This window comes from Solanum tuberosum, unplaced genomic scaffold (genome assembly GCF_000226075.1).
Source record: "Solanum tuberosum cultivar DM 1-3 516 R44 unplaced genomic scaffold, SolTub_3.0 scf00020, whole genome shotgun sequence".
In the NCBI taxonomy this organism is placed as follows: Eukaryota; Viridiplantae; Streptophyta; class Magnoliopsida; order Solanales; family Solanaceae; genus Solanum; species Solanum tuberosum.
In genome coordinates, this window is record NW_006238946.1 from 907,434 (window position 1) to 925,747 (window position 18,314).

The 18,314-nt window shown below is 33.0% G+C and overlaps 3 protein-coding genes across 3 annotated transcripts; 1 reads left to right on the forward strand and 2 right to left on the reverse strand.

Moving 5' to 3' along the window:
- Positions 1–644: 644 nt before the first annotated feature.
- Positions 645–4,608, forward strand: LOC102604007 (cytochrome P450 84A1). Its single transcript, XM_006340635.2, has 3 exons — positions 645–1,107; positions 1,275–1,916; positions 3,734–4,608. Exons 1-3 carry the CDS (start codon positions 802–804, stop codon positions 4,352–4,354), a joined length of 1,569 nt encoding a protein of 522 aa, XP_006340697.1. The 5' UTR covers positions 645–801; the 3' UTR covers positions 4,355–4,608.
- A 3,654-nt stretch (positions 4,609–8,262) lies between these two features.
- LOC102604343 (protein FMP32, mitochondrial) lies at positions 8,263–11,909 on the reverse strand. The gene is made up of 7 exons (XM_006340636.2): positions 11,515–11,909; positions 11,275–11,406; positions 11,095–11,154; positions 9,152–9,228; positions 8,990–9,046; positions 8,800–8,866; positions 8,263–8,711 (listed from the first exon to the last, which is right to left on the reverse strand). The coding sequence occupies exons 1-7, from the start codon at positions 11,650–11,652 to the stop codon at positions 8,592–8,594; spliced, it is 651 nt and encodes a 216-aa protein (XP_006340698.1). The 5' UTR covers positions 11,653–11,909; the 3' UTR covers positions 8,263–8,591.
- Positions 11,910–12,408: 499 nt separating this feature from the next.
- LOC102604666 (uncharacterized) lies at positions 12,409–16,521 on the reverse strand. The gene is made up of 5 exons (XM_006340637.2): positions 16,133–16,521; positions 15,094–15,263; positions 14,698–14,767; positions 12,888–12,957; positions 12,409–12,785 (listed from the first exon to the last, which is right to left on the reverse strand). The coding sequence occupies exons 1-5, from the start codon at positions 16,401–16,403 to the stop codon at positions 12,674–12,676; spliced, it is 693 nt and encodes a 230-aa protein (XP_006340699.1). The 5' UTR covers positions 16,404–16,521; the 3' UTR covers positions 12,409–12,673.
- Between the last annotated feature and the right edge of the window lie 1,793 nt (positions 16,522–18,314).

Here is an 18,314-nt window from a genome sequence, read left to right on the forward strand (position 1 = left end):
ACCCGCATATTTATCAATAAAGTTATGTTTCTTCAGATTTTATTTGTGTGATTTATTTATTTTCCATATGTTTAAAATTTATTGCAAACAACAATCTCTCAAGGCCTCAATTAATTCATACATTACTTCTTCAAATTTTAAATCCTCTTAATAAAATTTTTGACTCCACACGCCATGGTCCAGTTCGCCAAACTTAGGCAAAAAATTTTGGTGAATTTGGCCGTTCAGCTACCTGAAGTACAAGATGCTAGTGACTAGTTCCCCTCTCATATGATTTTTTATTTTTGGTTCCCACCCGGTGTCCAGAGCCCACATTGAACTGCATGGCTCATTTGGGGGGGGTGCTCCCAACAAGACTTTCTACATAGTCAGGGCTCGAACCCGAGACTTCTGGTTAAGGATAAAAACACTTCAACCAGTACACCACAACCCATGGTGGTCCTCTCATATGAAGTTGTGGACTAGCTTGGGTCAGTCTTTGACTTAAAAGACCAATCTACAAATAGTTTAATATAAAGCTTAATATAATAATATGTATTGGTATATTTTACTTGACATATAAAGCATATTTTTTTCGCCAAATCAACAGTATACACCAACTTGGTACCGACTGGAAGTGGAATAAATTTGTATATAAAGACCCCATCCTATCCACCAATAAAAGGTAGAACCAAAATTTTGAGTTCATCCCAACAAGTCCCTATCTCCTACATACTCCACCACCATCTCCCAAAATCTCCACTGAAAAACAAACCAAACATATCAAAACAACAAAGAAAAAAAGAGAGAATTGTAAACAAAATGAAAGAAATGGTACTAAACAATATCAATTCAACTCTTGAAGCTTTACAAGCTCAGCCCATGCTACTCTTCTTCTTCATCATCCCTCTCTTCTTCTTATACCTTTTTTCGACGTCTCGCCGGAAACGTTATCCTCCAGGACCATTAGGCTGGCCTCTCATTGGTAACATGATGATGATGGACCAGTTAACTCACCGTGGTCTTGCCAAACTAGCACAAAAATATGGTGGCGTATTTCACCTCAAAATGGGTTATGTCCACAAAATTGTTATATCTGGTCCAGAGGAAGCTCGTCAAGTACTACAGGTAGTATTGGAATATCTGACCATCTCATCTAAAAAGAATTTATACGGACGGTATAAATAATTTGTCAGTAGTATAACATAACATATTGTAGTACTACTAATTAATAAGTTTGGGTATCTTATTATTTTTCAAATATTAAATTAAACAGATTATTTAATTTCTAACAGGTACAAGACAACATATATTCGAACCGTCCAAAGACCGTAGCCATAAGTTACCTAACGTACGATCGTGCGGACATGGCTTTTGCTGACTACGGACCCTTTTGGCGTCAGATGAGAAAATTATGTGTTATGAAGCTATTCAGTCGTAAACGAGCTGAGTCATGGGACTCAGTTCGCGACGAAGTGGACTCAATGGTAAAGATTGTTACAACCAACACGGGTACATCCATTAACTTAGGGGAACTTGTTTTCTGTCTCACTCGTAACATTATCTACCGAGCAGCTTTCGGAACAAGTTCAGATGAAGGACAAGATGATTTTATTAAAATTTTGCAAGAATTTTCGAAGCTATTTGGTGCGTTTAACATGGCTGATTTTATTCCATGGCTAAGGTGGATTGGTCAGCAAGGTCTAAATGTTAGACTTGCTAAGGCAAGGGCATCACTTGATGGATTTATTGATTCGATTATTGATGATCATATTGAAAGAAAGAAGGCTAATGTTATTAATGATGATGGTTATAGAGAAAGTGATATGGTCGATGAGCTTTTAGCTTTTTACAGTGAAGAAACAAAAGTAAATGAGTCTGAAGATTTGCAGAATTCTATAAGGCTTACTAGGGATAATATCAAAGCTATAATCATGGTAAGTTTTTAACCTAATGCTTTTCCGTACATTTTTTTTGTGTGGTTGATACATGTTCCAATTAACGTGTCATAATTTAAATCAACTCGTGGTTTAAAAAGAAAAAAAAAACTAAATTTGTACTTGTGGCATTTGTGGTTAAAAAGAAACATGTCATGTGACAACAATTTTTTTTTTTTTAAACTTGTGGCATCAAATATATCATTTGATCAGGGAAATGAGAAGGGTAAACTTTGAAGTTTGAATTGATAAGAGATTTAAGAAAGATTCTTTTTTTTAGAAAAATAACTAGTAATCTTAAATATGTCATAATATTTGTGTGATAATAACTTTTTTGAAACTTATGTCATAATATTTGTATGGTTACAGAAGATTCTTGTTAAGGTAAAATAGGAAGTACAAAGTTGATAATTTTCAAATTTTAAAAGTGACATATTTTTAATTAACAAAAAAGAAAATTGTTTTACATCAATCGAAAGGAATAGTATATTGGGAAAATACAAACAAATAAAAGAGAGTATTATTTTAACATAAATTAATTTGATGTTGAAAATCTTGCCCAAAACAAGAAACTTTAAATTTTAATCAGTTGCTACTAGGTAGGATCACTGAACACGGCTATCTCTGGCAGCTCATGTATAACTATCAAGAATAGTGGAAGCTTAGGAAACACTATTATTTTTCGTGAAAATATGTGCAATGTATAATTTTAGTACTTTACTTATATTTTAAAACTTCCTTTGTTAGATGAAAATTTTGATAATTATTTAATTAAGTTGACTCTTTATGATTTGTTTTTAGAATAACAAGATGCGTTAAAGTTTCTCAATCATCACAAAATTGATATTAAGAGTGAAAAGAAAAAATATTATTGAAAATTGATAACCTAGTATAATAAAATTTGTGCTACCCCATATTTCTATGGTTTTAGCATCACCTAGCTAGACTTTAATTCAAAAATTTGATGAAACTTATTACTAATTCAATTCATTATATAGGAAAAAATCTCCCTTTAATTTCCAATTTTTCATACAACTTGATCCTAGTGGAATGTCATAAAATAGAAACATTAATTTCCTCTAAATCATTAGCTTCAAATCATTTGTTTTTTTGAATGTCTCATCAATATAATAAACACCAAATATGATTACGACTTTATCTTGTTATATACGATATAATTGTTAATGTCCTAGCTATGGTCTACTATATAGTTTTCTAGAATTAAATAGTACAAAGGAATTAGCGTACTGTACAACTACTAGATCTTATAAGTAGATTTTTATTTATTTATAGGTCTCTCTACTGATGACATATATCATGAGACTAATAAGTTGATTTGAACTTTCCCTATTAATCTTGATTTTAGCTTCAATGCTATCCAATATTTTGCCAAGTGGCACAAATGGAAGATTTATTAGGTAACAAAAGTTTTCAAGTACAATTGCCTAATGTTTTTAATGTGAAAAAGTTACTCCAGAAAGAATTTACTAATGATTAAATAAAATCATACTAGCCAATGAATATACTTAACGTGTAAAAAATGAGTTAGAGCCGTAAAAACTATATTCTATGATTAAAAATTCAAACTGGCCAATAAATACCTATCTAGAAAATTTGGTACCATTCCTTATCCCTTTGAAAAATCATTTTTCCGAAAACGATGTACAAGTTATAGTTTATCTTACTTCTACCTAACCCCCTTACCTAACTACATACCTATTTAACTTTTATAAGCCCACCATATCAAAAAATAAAATAATATTGTTATGTATTATATTACTTGACTCGTATTGATCTGACGTGGAAGAGAATCGCAGGATGTAATGTTTGGTGGGACAGAGACAGTGGCATCTGCGATAGAATGGGCAATGGCAGAGCTTATGAAAAGTCCAGAGGATCTTAAAAAGGTACAACAAGAATTAGCTAACGTTGTTGGACTGAATAGGAAAGTTGACGAATCCGATTTTGAAAAATTGACCTACTTAAAATGTTGTTTAAAAGAAACTCTCCGACTTCACCCTCCTATCCCTCTCCTCCTCCACGAAACCGCGGAGGAATCGACAGTCTCTGGCTACTATATTCCAGCAAAATCACATGTTATCATAAATTCATTTGCAATTGGACGTGACAAAAACTCATGGGAAGATCCTGATAGTTTCAAGCCTAGTAGGTTCCTTAAAGAAGGTGTGCCAGATTTTAAAGGTGGTAATTTTGAATTTTTACCATTTGGGTCGGGTCGAAGGTCTTGCCCCGGTATGCAACTTGGGCTTTATGCATTAGAAATGGCTGTGGCCCATTTACTTCATTGTTTTACTTGGGAATTACCTGATGGGATGAAACCAAGTGAGCTAAAAATGGATGATATATTTGGGCTTACTGCTCCATTGGCTAATCGACTAGTGGCTGTGCCTACTCCACGTTTATTATGTAATTATTGAAGGAGAAAAAAGGGTATTTTCTACGTGTATACGAATAGTTATACACAAAATATTGGTTTGCTTGGACATGTTTATCTTTTTTTGTTTTGTCTATTAGATGTAATAATAGATGCATATACATAATGGAGAGGACGAAAATAATTGCTTGAAAGGGAAAAGAGAGAGGAATTGATTATATGGTATTTGTGTATAGTAGACACTATATATCTCTTTCCTTTTGTTTTTTAATATTCATTTGGCTTGCATTGTTAGTTGTAAATGTCCCCTCCTCTTGTTTGTTTCTTCTTTGAAAACATAATTTTAATCAAATAAAGACTTTATCCTTGTTACCTTATTGTATTATAATGGTTCATTTTGATTGGATCAGTAAGGAGAATTCAGGTAAATAGTCCGACAAATTTACTGTTTAATTTTTCTGATCGTACATAGATTACACATTAATTATACATGATTATATACATACACACACAAATTTATACACGATTACGGAGGCTATTGTGTTCTTTTATGAGGGAAAAAAAAAATGAATTTCCATATCCTGTGACACCCAATCGGGTTGCTTCTAACCAATACCCCCTTTGCTTCAGAAAGCAGGAAAAGGATATTTATCCTTTTGATATTCACTTTTTACCTGTTTAGTTTAGAAAATCTAGAAATATTTTATTGTTTATTTTTTAATTTATTCTTATTATATTAATTAGGAAAAATGCATAAGTACTCTCAATCTATACCCAATATTCCAAAGACACACTTATACTATACTAAGATCCTATTACTCTCGAACTTATTTTATAAATAATTTTCTACCTCTTTTCGGCCTACATGGCACTATCAACCAGATAGCTTGAAAAAATTGTCAACACGCGTTGGGCTCAGAAGATAGTGCCACGTAGACCGAAAATGGGTAGAAAATTATTTATAAAATAAGTTCGAGGGGTAATAGGACCTTAGTATAATATAAGTGTGTCTCTGAAATTTCGGGCATATGTTGGGGGTACTTATGCATTTTCCCTATTCATTATAATCCTCTTTCAATGCATTCTTCAAAGCATTAAATTTGTTATAACTAAAGGGTAAAGCATGTTCTAGGTTAATATTAAACAAGTAAAAATGAACGAAATGAATAATAACAAAAAAAATAGACACATGAAAATGAATGAAAGAAGTAATAACAAAATAAATCTGATAATGGAGGGTAGGGTTGAGTAGGTCCAAAGCTGTGGAGGGGACCGTTGAGAAGGTTTGAATTTCGACGCTGAAAATTAAAATAGAAGGACACGACACTAGTAAAGGAAGGGAAAATAGAGGATCGAATTCTTTTGTGAAAGTTCAAATAGTTAATTAATGGAGTTATTAATTAGATGTTTCATGTCATTAGTTTTTTCTTCTTAAATTAGTGTAAGACAAAGGAAAATAGGGAATCAAACTCTTAAGTGAAAGTTCAAATAATTAATTAATTGAGTTACTAATTAGATTCTTCACGACACTATTTTTTATTCTTCTTAAATTAAGGTAAGGAAAGAGAAAATAGAAAATCAAACTCTTTCCGTGAAAGTTCAAATAATTAATTAATTGAGCTACTAATAATTATTTTTCATGGCACTAATTTTTCTTCTTCTTAAATTAGGTAAGGGTAGGAAAAATGGAGAATAGAACTTTACATGAAAGTTCAAATAGTTAATCAATTGAGCTACTAATGGATTTTTCATCGCACAAGATTTTCTTCGACAGGGAAAATAGAGAACCAAACTCTTAGGTGAAAATTTAAATAGTTAATTAATTGAGATATTGATTAAATTTTTCACATCTGTTTCTTGAATTAGGGTAATGAAAGAGAAAATAGAGAATCGAACCCTCACGTGAAAGTTCAAATAGTTAATTAATTAAGCTACTAGTTATTAAATTTTTCACGGCACTAATCATTTTTTTTCTTCTTAAATTAGGGTCAGAGAAGGGAAAATAGAGAATTGAACCCTTATAAAAGTTCAAATAATAATTAATTATGCTACTAATTAGTTTTTTCACGGCACTAGTGGATGCATGGTTCCAAATTAAAGTAAGCCAATTTTTCAACTCCCCAAAAATGTAGTTGTTGTAGAAAGTTGACACTAATTGGAAGACGTACGAAAGCAACCTTAATTGAGTTGAATATGTGATGCATTAATCATAGGGAGTTTAATTACGTTGGATAATCTTGAAAAGTTTAATTTAGGGATATTAAATGACAAAATTTCTTTTTTGACATATAAGAATAGTCAATTCAATATGTTTCTATATATGCATTTTAAATTGATGAGTTTGAAAAAACTTGGTTGAGTATTTGCTTACATTAATAACTAAGACACACACATGTAGTATACATAATCTAAGTAAACATTGTATGTATTTAGCTTTAGATATTTGTATTAGTGGTTAAAATTTAAATGAAGAGCTAAGCATGAGTCTCACCAGTCACCATCCTAAATGTTTGTTTTGTTTGATATATGTTTTAACTGACGATGTGAAAATATTTACTGAATTAATCAGGTACTATAATTTCTTAGGTAATTACAATTAAATCCTTTCAAATGCATTAATTGGCCATCAACATTATTCTAGTCTAACGATATAGGTAAACAACTGTGAAATACACTACCAACCAAGACATAACAAGCCTGGATAGCTGAATGTGTACGTCAATATCGATTGTGATAGGATGATTGGAATCCCTCACTTTTTAGTCAAATTTTTTGAGTTTAAGTCCTAAATGTGGAAAAAATCTTAAACTCTACCATGCACGATATCAGATATTAAATAAATAGATAGCTGAACGAACATGATGACTTTTTTATCTAAATGACCTTAAATTTGTTAGATATCACTTTCTATTAAAGAACCATCAATAATTTAAATGTAAGTCCGAATTATTCATGCATGACACTATCAAATCTTCCAATAATTTGCAAGTAAAGGAATGCATGGCTGGAATTGGGACACAATGCCCAGTCAAGTGTTAGCATCATGTGTCAATTGCAATAAGATACTGAAAAGATTTTTAAAAAAAAATTATGATTTGATCTACTTCTAACTTTTAAAAACTGACAATAATTAATTGTATTTTGGTACACTACGAAAAAAAATAAAAAAAATAAAAAAATAGCCAAACCAATTTTATATAATTATTTGGATATATGACATTAGTTTTAATAAATAATTAAAGATATTTTATACTTTTTAACTATTAACTCGGATTTAGTCCTACTTATATGAAAAGCGAAGGAACCTTTAATGTTAAGCAGTTTTTTTTTAACCCTTCTATAGAAGCTTTTACCCTTTTTCCCTTTTTTCTCTCTAGTTGAGGCGAATTCAAAGGTACTTACCATCTGAGCATCTCACTCTCGTCTTATAATTATGCAACTTAAACATGCTAAAGCTTAGGAATAATGTTGAAAAATAATAGGATTCAGATACATTGATCTTCTGATGGTATAAATTTTTTTGTTGATTCTTAATGTTCATTTGAAATAGTTGTCTCCTGCCTCTTATAGGAATAGTATTGAAAAATAATAGAATTCAGATAAATTGATCTTGTGATGGTATAGAAAAAATTGTTGATTCCTAATGTTCATTTGAAGTAGTTGTCTCATGCCTCGTAGTTTAACTGTCATCAAAATCGATGATTGATTTGATTTTAGAAATTTAAAAATCAACTAAATTGATTTGGTTTTGAATTTAATCAAAAATCTAAAACCAAAACCAATCCAAATCGAACAATGAACCCCGGACTTGCTAGTGGAACTTGCATAGTAGTATTTATGTTGAGAAGAGATTTTAAAATGGGTACAGAACTGATGACAGCAGATCAGTTGATATAACATTCGACCAAAATTTGAAGGCATTAATAGGCCAAACTGAGAAATTGATGCTGCTACAGGAAAGGGAATCTTTAGCCTAACTAATTTTACATGAACTCATTTCCATAAACTAATTTCACATGGATCATTTCCCTAAAACAAAGTCATACTTTCTGAAATCTACAATTAGCTTGAAGCGTCTCAAGCGTTATGCAACACACACACACCCGTTCAACACTACAACTCAAAAGTTAATAAAAATTGAGTTGCATTTAAATAGTATGCTATAAATGTCTGCTAATGCAATGGAGATTTAGGTGTCATACAACTCTGTTTTATCCATTGAGCATCAAAGATGTTGAACAACTATATTCTTTATCATCATTAGCATTGTATTCCACCACTTACTTCAAAAGGCGGACTACGGCCAAACCAACAGCTGATATAGAGACAAGGGTACCTATGCAATATTTTATAACATCATATTTTGCAGCTTCCAACTGTGCCCGTAGTGTATGAATTTCCTGGGATTACATAATTACATACAAAAAGCAGAAAGGATTAGTACAATTTACCAGGTATCAAATGTCAATCTATAGTTATTAGACTCACTCGGTCAAGTGTATTAGTGAGATTAGCAGTTTCTTGATTCTGATTTGCTAGTTCATCCCGGATTCTCCTGCACAGAGAGCACAACAGTTGAGGCTAGTCGTAAACAGCTAACTAGCAGTAAATCTGCAATCATACTACTAATGATTATGCAATGACTGGCCAAAATGAAATAGTGACGGTAACTCCCTACCCCCTTTCAAGATTGAGATCCAACCTATGACCAGCAGAGACTTTGTCAATTTCATACCTGCAATAACCCAAAACAGAGACCAGAGAAAAAATTACAAATTTCAAAACAAGCACACCGTAATATGGAAGTGGTACTAAGAAAATATAGTTTGTGAAGACCAACCTCAATTCACTGCGCATCTTTTCTATATCTCTTTTGAGTTTTACAATTTCATGTTGCAGTAGAGAAAAGTGGTTCTCCTGGATCACCGAATGAGTGAAGCATGAATCATTTTACAAGTTTAGACACCCATGAATCATCATGAAAGAAAAAATTAGTCCAATGTAATAAGCATATAGATTAAAAGGTTTACTAATTTGCACTAAGCTTGTATATTACACCTTTGTACATATGTATGTAAAGTCTGATGTGTTGACTCACATGATCTCATCTCTTTTTTCTTTTCTTTTTTATCAAGAACAGGATCACATAGTAATTCTCTCATATCTGACAGATTATCAGCGGCATTATCAGAAGAAAACCCTGACTGTTCGCTGCAGTCACAAGCAACATATAGGAGAAAATCACTTTACAACAGCTTTTTGCCCTTTAGTCACTTTAAAAAATGTTGTGTAAAACAATCACCATTACAAGTCTTAGAATTCCATCACAAGCAGAACCCACCACACTCACTGGATTTTCATGAGCCACCACTCACAACCAGAAACCTCTGGAGTCCCAGAGGCCAGAACGCCTCACACAGAGACATGTAAAACACTTGGTTGTGCTCTGACTTTGACAATTTTCCAAAGCAGCATGTCATCTCTGAAATTTCACTTGTGCAACATCTTAGGCTCACTCATCGTCAATCTCTACCATCTGATCACCAACCCCCAACCTCCCACAGAACTACACCTCTTGACATACCAACCGTGCTAAAGATTCACATCTACTCAACAGACTCACACCTTGCACCAAATCCTTTCATTGCCACATGCATTGCCATCTTCATCACCTTTTACTATATTAAAAGGTAACTGCCACATCTTCCAATCAAATATCAATATAGAAGTACAAATACTAACTATTGTAAACAGAAGTCAAATACTAATGTAAAGTATTTTCATTGAGGAAAATAAAAAATTCATTCTGAATCCAATGAGACACTAACACACACAATTACTAATCCCAAACTGAGCATCTACTGGTTTACTAGCAATTTTGTGTGGTATTTCATTTTAAGAGATTAGATCATGTTACTATACTCATATTGAGATGTCAATGAGCGCTGCAACATCAATCCGGACACTAAACCAGAACAGCACTAGAACAGATGGAGTACCTATTAAAAGCCGTTCTATTAAGTATGTTCTTCATTAAGCTTCTAGATAATACTATCAGCAAAACCTCTTAAACACCTGAGATTGGCTCATTATAGAACAGACTGACATCTCAAGTATCAATATACAGATAGCGCTACTTTTTACGATCATATTCTAACTAACTTCCTCAAGGGAATGGCGGGACAGGAGTGTATTTAGGAACCTACAGGATAGTTTCAGACGCAATTTTGATAAAATAGTTCACACATGCTACACGTCTAATCCACTGGCTGAATGTTCTTATCTATTAAGCAAAAGTATCAAACTTAGAATGCAGAAAACGTGAATACATAAAGGTGAATTTCATGTAAAATTATGGCCTTTGCAAATATGATAGAAGATTTGGACTTTGAAAAGGAAAACAATCAAAAGAGAATGGCAAAGGGTTGATCATTGGTGATATCTAGAAAAAGGAAGCTCTTTTTATTATATCAGCCTGGTCATTGAAGAGTTATCATAAGATCACTCTTTTCAGGAAGAGAAAATTTTCCTTCAATAAAGGCCTTGATATTTCCCAAAGGCCATATATATGATGGATGACAAAACTCATTCAGCATAACACCACTCCAAAACCCAACCTTTACCAAAATATACAATGCCAAAGGAGAAAACTTTCCACCAACGGTATCTCTTTATAAAAAGGGGAAAGTAAAATTTGTCAAGACGAACCAATGAAAAAGTAAATTAGGGATACTCAGTGCATCAAAATGTGAATCCACAAATTTCACAGTGAAGAATTCATACCTGAGAGCTTTGAACTTCGGACTTAAATTTGGACAACTTGGATTCTTGAATCATCTCAAGCTATAGATAAGACTAATGTCATATAAAGTTGAAGCTAAATTATCACAAGGACCAAAATAATTAATTCAACATTACATGTACACAAACACAGTTGGATGTATAAAATAAAAAATTACTTACTCTCTGCAAATCAGCTTTAGAAACAAATGTCTGAGCTACATTATCCAAGCTATCGTTCAAAACTTCAGTAATAGCAGCCGTTATAGCCTCGGCTTGCTTCGTAGGCACCCCTTTCGCTTCCAATTTTCTCACCTAACAAAAAAACGAACACTAATTCATTCTAAGGCCAATTCAAAACTGAAAAAATCAAACATTCTTCATTTTCAATTTCGCAATCATAGAAGCAAGTTAAGAAATTACTAGAGCTAGAGTGTCGACGAGGAACAAGAGCTTGCCGTCAAAAGCGCGGTTCGAAATGAGTCGGCAGTGGAATCGGTGGCTTCCGGCAAGAGCTCCGAGTTGAGGTCCGAAATATCCGACCCGTTTACATGCCGCCATTCGAATTTAAACAAAGAAACAAAGCAATCGCCTTCGTTATTCCGATCGTTGAAGAAGATTTGACTAATTTCAATTTGTAGATCAAAAAGTATTCTTATCACCACGTTTTTCTTGGGAATTGTGAAATACTTCAGCATTTTTCTTTAAACCTTTGCTTCCACCTTCCAATTTCAGCAAGGTAATCAACCGCCAGTAATTTTACCGCGTGTTAATTGGATCCTTGTGAATTTACATTTTACCCATTGTTACAAAAAAAAATGATTCTTTAAAAATATTATATTTTCTAAAAATAAATTGGGACATATACGGTGTGAGAAAACAATAGAAAATTATGTTTTGTAAAATATTCTTATGGCTTTAGTTGGAGAGTGAAAAATATTTTCATTAAAAAGCATTCATTGAAGAATGATAGTAATGTTAGCTAATCCTATAGTGTTGTAATGTAGTTAACTTGATCCAAAACTACTTTCCAATTGAAATGTGTGTGAACTATGTCCCTTCAAAAAAAAGCATAGTTACATAAAAAAATAAAAAAAGCTCACAAGTTTAGTCAACTATTGTCATATTTTCTGTTTTTTTCTTCTCATTGAGAGACTTCCCAATAACACTAACAACCTCCATGGTCTTTCCCAATCCAATACTATAATCTATATCATCAATGTCGATAGCCCATTGTGATCGATATCCTAAGCTTTAGAAACATCTGTATACCACCACAACTACGGATGACAATTCCAGCTCAACCACATTATTTGCTTACCAATATTAATAAACTCCTTTGCATTTCCTCAACCAACAAGATAACCAAGTTTATACAAAAGATTACACAACTCACTCCTGGTCAGAGCTCATTATGCTTGTCAACTACAAATGACATGCCTTCAAAATGAATCTTGAAAGACACATTACAAGGTTTCCTTTTAACCTATTCCAAGACGAATGAAGCGGAAGTATGATATTATTTGTTGGAGCAACATTCAGCTCAATGCTAATTTCATTTCTCTATTTCAGGATTAGAATCCTATTTTGGGCGTCGATAAAAGATGTCATCAACACTTTCTTTTATACGGTTCCCTACTTTCCGCAAGTTCTTGGCAACCCCCATTGCAACCAAGTTAGCATTCCTGGAGAACCTGTATTTTCAAAGGAACAAACATCACCCTTGTTATTAAACAATTCTATATAGTGCATCACGTGAAGCAGATATCATGTATCAAAATTCAAATAGTGCTTGCCTGGTAAGGAACTCATCACCAGCTGAGTTAGTTGGTTTGTTTGATCGAGGCTGTGGAGGTTTATGTCCATCTTTTTTTCAATAACAATATAAAGAAAACAGAAGAATCAAATTAGGTTGCTAATGATTAAACCAATACATAATGAGCGTAACATTCCAAAATAAGTGCAAGAAATAATGAACATTACATAACAAGATCCCTGAATTACATTGCATATCAGATTATGATCAACTACTAAACAATATGTCAAATTTAGAGGTTTTCATTTGCTAAAGATCTAACACATTATACCAATAGCATGAAATGCATGGAAGAACAGCAACAGTTATCCATGAATTAAAACACCAAGAAGCCAGAAAGATATGTTTGAATCAAAACAAGGAATAAGACATCTAACATCCTACCATACTTTTCCTTTTTCTTTAGATAACCCTGGTATCCAAGCAGCTTATGCGCACAGGACTAAACGGAACACTGTCAATAGCTTTGCCAAGCAAGAATAAAATGGAAAAGTTTCAAAAGGAGAACCAGACACTTGTGTATTCTGTTTCAGCTACATCTAGATTCAAACTTAACCATCATTTGTGCATTGCCTACCAACAATATTAATTATCTAGGATGGAATATCAAAATTTCCTTGTTCAGAAGTTTTTCCAAAATGAATAGTAGTCATAACATTAAGCAATTCTACTCTGTTCATATTCTCACTACTAACAAATACTAATAGAAGATAAATAAAACTGCAGGTAGAATTTTAATTGAAAAATGACATTAGGTATTCTTTAGAAGGGGGACAAATGTCTGTAAATTTATTATTATGCCTGTATGTCCTTCAAAGACAAGTCCAGGAGTAGTAGACAAGGAGATCATTTATCTCCATCAGTCGTCTTTTTTGTAAAGGAAGCTTTAAGCAAGTTAATGTAATGGAGGGCATCTGATGAGGTTCATAAAAGGGGTACCAGAGGTGAGGAGATACCTTTTTTTAATGAAAAGAGTGAGGAGATATCAATATTGCATCTTTTCTTTGAGGGGTGTAAAATAGTTGACCCCCCTACTTAAGTATTTTGATCTTCCTCCTGATGGTAAAGATCAAATAGGGAAAACTTTGAAACTCAGATATCTCGAGATCTATAGGGATCTTGTCTATAGGCAATGGTTGCAGACGTTCTTGAAGGGGATGTAGGGCAACGTGTATGGGATGATTTTTTAGAAGGCGAATACAAGATTTCACTGCATGAAGTGGAAAATTTCCTACATAGCTTTATAGCTACTCACATTTTAAAGGTCAATAATATCTTATCAAAAGAATCATCTTCAAATTCTCTCTGTTAAGTCATACTGTAGCCACTTAATTGCTGGAGGTAGCTCAAGGCCCTATTTAGATTCACGATGAGGAACAACAAAACCCCAAGAGAGTGATTTTCTTTACATGATGTGCAATGCGAAGAGCAATATTAACAACAGAAAATAAAATAAGGAGAGGATGCATTGTCATGAAATATTGATTTTTCAGTGAGGATTTTTTGATAAAGGATATTTCTGGATTTTTTTACTTTAAGAAAGAAAAAGGAAATGCAGTAGGTTAAAATGTGAATAAACTTTCACGAAGCATGTAATCAATTAATAAAACATGTTACTGGAAATTTAAATATCAGGAAACAGGAACTAGAACACATTCTATGTAAAAATGTTTGAACCAAATCTAGACATCCATATGAAGAAGTAACACCCTTAACACATAGGCAATAGCATATTAACATTACATCGAATATATTTTTCGGCATGGAGAGAATGAGATCAAGGCAGTCACCTTCTCTGTTATGAGCATGAGTATGGCCAGGAGTTGCATCAGCTGAAGTGGGTCTTTTATCCACCAAAACCTATGGCACGCTTTCTATATTAGTTCAGCAAAAGAAAATTGGGATAACCAGAAATGATGACACAGAAAACACCAAGTTATTCAGGGAAATTATCTTCCTGTATATTCTGTCAAAGGTTAAATTGCGTGTAAACTGTAAACACAATACTGGTCTGAAGAGGAAAGTAAAAGACAACTGTGGACAGACTTGCTGTATCTTAAATCATTAAAAGCATGACACCTTGAGCAGAAATAAATTGCTTACTTCTCCATACTTATCCTAGAACACGTCATAACACGAAACAAGGCATGAAGCGAACTTTAAAATAGAAAGAGGAGAATGCTAACCTCAAGGCCAACACAGACAGGTAATTCTGTTTGTGCCTCTTGCGCTTCAGTTGATCGAGATTTCTGATCCAAGTAAACAGAATAACCGACACAAGCATATCTAAAATCTGTAAGGCTCCGACCCTCTTTAGAAGCTTCCTTCTCAGATTCCCCAACAATATATCGAGGTACTTCAACAAACATCAAAACCAGTCTCAGCACACATTCAATACAGGTCTAATTTTTAATTATGCGAAAAATGGAAACATTAAAGCAGAACATTCAATGCATAATAAGATACAGTAGCAGAGGCTATGTACCCAACAACTGAGCACGTTAAGTCAAGAAATTCTAACTTCCTGTTTCCCACAGAAATATTTATAAGAAGGATATCTCATATGACATGGAATAACTAGAGCAGATTTAATTCACCTGCCCAAAATGCTTAATATTTAGTCATTCAGAGTATTACAGTATAAGTAACATGTATTACTACCAATATTGTTGAGTATTTGGTCTCCTTATTGGAATTTTAGACAATCATCACCTCTAAGTTAGCTTTTGGGGTTGAGTTAGGCTCAAGGTCAATTTCTTATCAAATAGAGAGAGAGTTTATGAAATAACACAGATAGCATGAAACCCACAGTTGGATCAAATTGGATTAAAAACAGCTATTGCTACTACACAACTATTACACCTCAATTCCAAACTAGATGGTGGGGATGTATGAATCCTCAACATTCATTCTGCTCCAGTACTCATAATTTGCCTGTTAAGACCAATTAGGGATTCTCAAGAACTAGAATCTCTACATTTTCTATTGAGCAATTAACTATTAGATACTAAAAGTTCACCAGTAACCTGAGAAATTTCCTCATCTTAAGCTGCAAATTCAACTAATCCTAAATACTTTTATGAAATTTATACTTCCAAGAAAAACAGAAAAAGGAATCAGTTCAAGCAATTAAATTAGCAAAAGAGAAGCACAATAAGCAAGTAACAATACATTTCCAGTATTGTGTTCAAGAAAATCTGAAAAAGAAAAAGTTAGAACGCGAACCTTGAGGAAGGGAACTACTAAGGCCGAGACAGAGAGGATTGCGAGAATTGGATTTGAAAGTAGACGAGTAATAGAGACATCCTTTGCATGATTTCCCTTGATTCTTGGATGTCAACGACGAAGATGTCGGAGATGAAGATACACCTTCACCGGAGCCTGTTCCTCCGGCTCCGGTTCCGGCTCCGGTCTCGTTGATTGGATTTACGCTTTTGCTGTTGCCGTCGACGCAGCAACTGCCGCCTTTTTCGATCGTACCATTCTCCTCCTGCATTTGTTTATTCCTCTCCTTGGCTCCACAGCAAAATATGTAGATTCAGATTTTCTCTTTCGTTCAACTCTAAAGCGCCTTTAACTTTTAATTGTTACTGGCGTCGGCTAAAGGGATTCGAACCCGGACCATATCGATATATAACAATTAGCATATATTTATATAAAAGAGAACCCTAGGCCCGCCTAGGGGCTTAGGTGGGCCACCACAAACCAGGATCCCCTTTTAATCTATAGTATCTCCAAAACTAGCATTTCTCTTTCATGACGAAAAGTTATGATTTTTACGAAAAGTTGGGATTTTTATGAAAAATTGTGCGTTTTATGAAAAGTTGAGACTTTTATGAAAAATTGCGACTTTTATTAAAATTTGTGACTTTTATGAAAGATTGTTATCTTTCCGAAATGTTATAACTTTTCCAAAGAGTTGTGACCTTTTCGATAAGTCACAAAAAGTATTTGTTCACACTACCTTTTGTTGTCTATAATAGAGGAGTTTTCTCTCATTTTAAAACAACAAAAATTCTTAACTTCTTCTTCTTCTTCTGGACAATTAAATATTTGTGTACTTTGCTCCTGTTGAGCAACTCACTGACACTATTGTTTTATATCAATACACTGGTGAATAGAATTGTTCTATCCTGAGAGGATATATTCATTTAAACCTCGAGTACTAGAGGGAAATAATTCTCTTAAGGGAACACTGTGCATTCAGTGGGCTCGATTTTTTCCATTCTGTTTCATTCTATTGATACAGATCATGGTATGCTTTTTACAGTCATTAATTTATGCTTATATTATTAATTGTTGTTTTTGAGTACATGTTTTAAACTTAGTTGTGTATAGTTCTGCAAAGTTATTGTTATAAGTATTTGTTAGTGCAGATTAAATAACAAACGTTAATTGAGTATTCATGCAAAGTTTTCTCTACTGGGATTGTTGAAGGTACAATAAAAATATCTCTTACAAATCTCTAATTTCTTCATCAACAACGACATTCCTTCACACACAAGCATGAGATTTTTTGTTCTTTAAAAAATCATCTGAGAGTTAATAAGTTTGCATGCCCATATTTTTTGGCTTTTATATTGTAAGTTATCTATTTTTACTAAATTTTATAAGTGGGTATTATGAGTACTTTAGGGATTGAAAGTTCATTGAAGTGTCAGTCAATTTTTTGAGGTATGTTATTTTAAAACATAGGAAGTTTTCTGGTTAGAATGATTTGTTATCATGATTGGATATCTCATAGTTTACTCCATTTAATGTATGTGTTTTCTCGCTGTTTTCTTGTCTCCTTAAATTTGTATTGACTATTTTTTCGTTTGGTATGTATATGATCTCACTTGGACAAAGCTTTCGTCCTTTTAATGTTTTTCTTTTTCCTTCTCATTCGACTCTTCTAAATATTTTTTGTGTGAGTTATGACTGTTTTCGGCAAGCTTAATTTGAAGAATATGAAACAAAACCTACTATAAATAAAAGTAATATCTTAATCTACAAAATATATGTCTATTAACATAGATTTTTTGGCCTTCATGTCCCATGTCATTGTTGAGCATTTGAGTTATCTAGGTTAGGACCATCTTTAATTTTTTTCATGTTCGAGAATATTTCTTTAACATGAGTCTAGAATCCAACATTTTGATCTACTTGTACTTTCATAATCCAACAATTATACGTACATACTCTGAAAAAATTGTAAAGTTGCATTGATGAAGCATTTAGAAGGGCCTTAAGAGCAGCATTTTAATGAAGAATGAATTTCTAAAAGGATCAACAATATTTTGTTGTTATTGTTTCAAATTTATTTTTCTCCTTCTTTAAATTTTGTTAGAGTAACAATAACGAAAAGTGCTGAACGTTTGACCTCAGACAAGTGGATTTTCTCTAAAAAAATTATTTATGTTGTTGT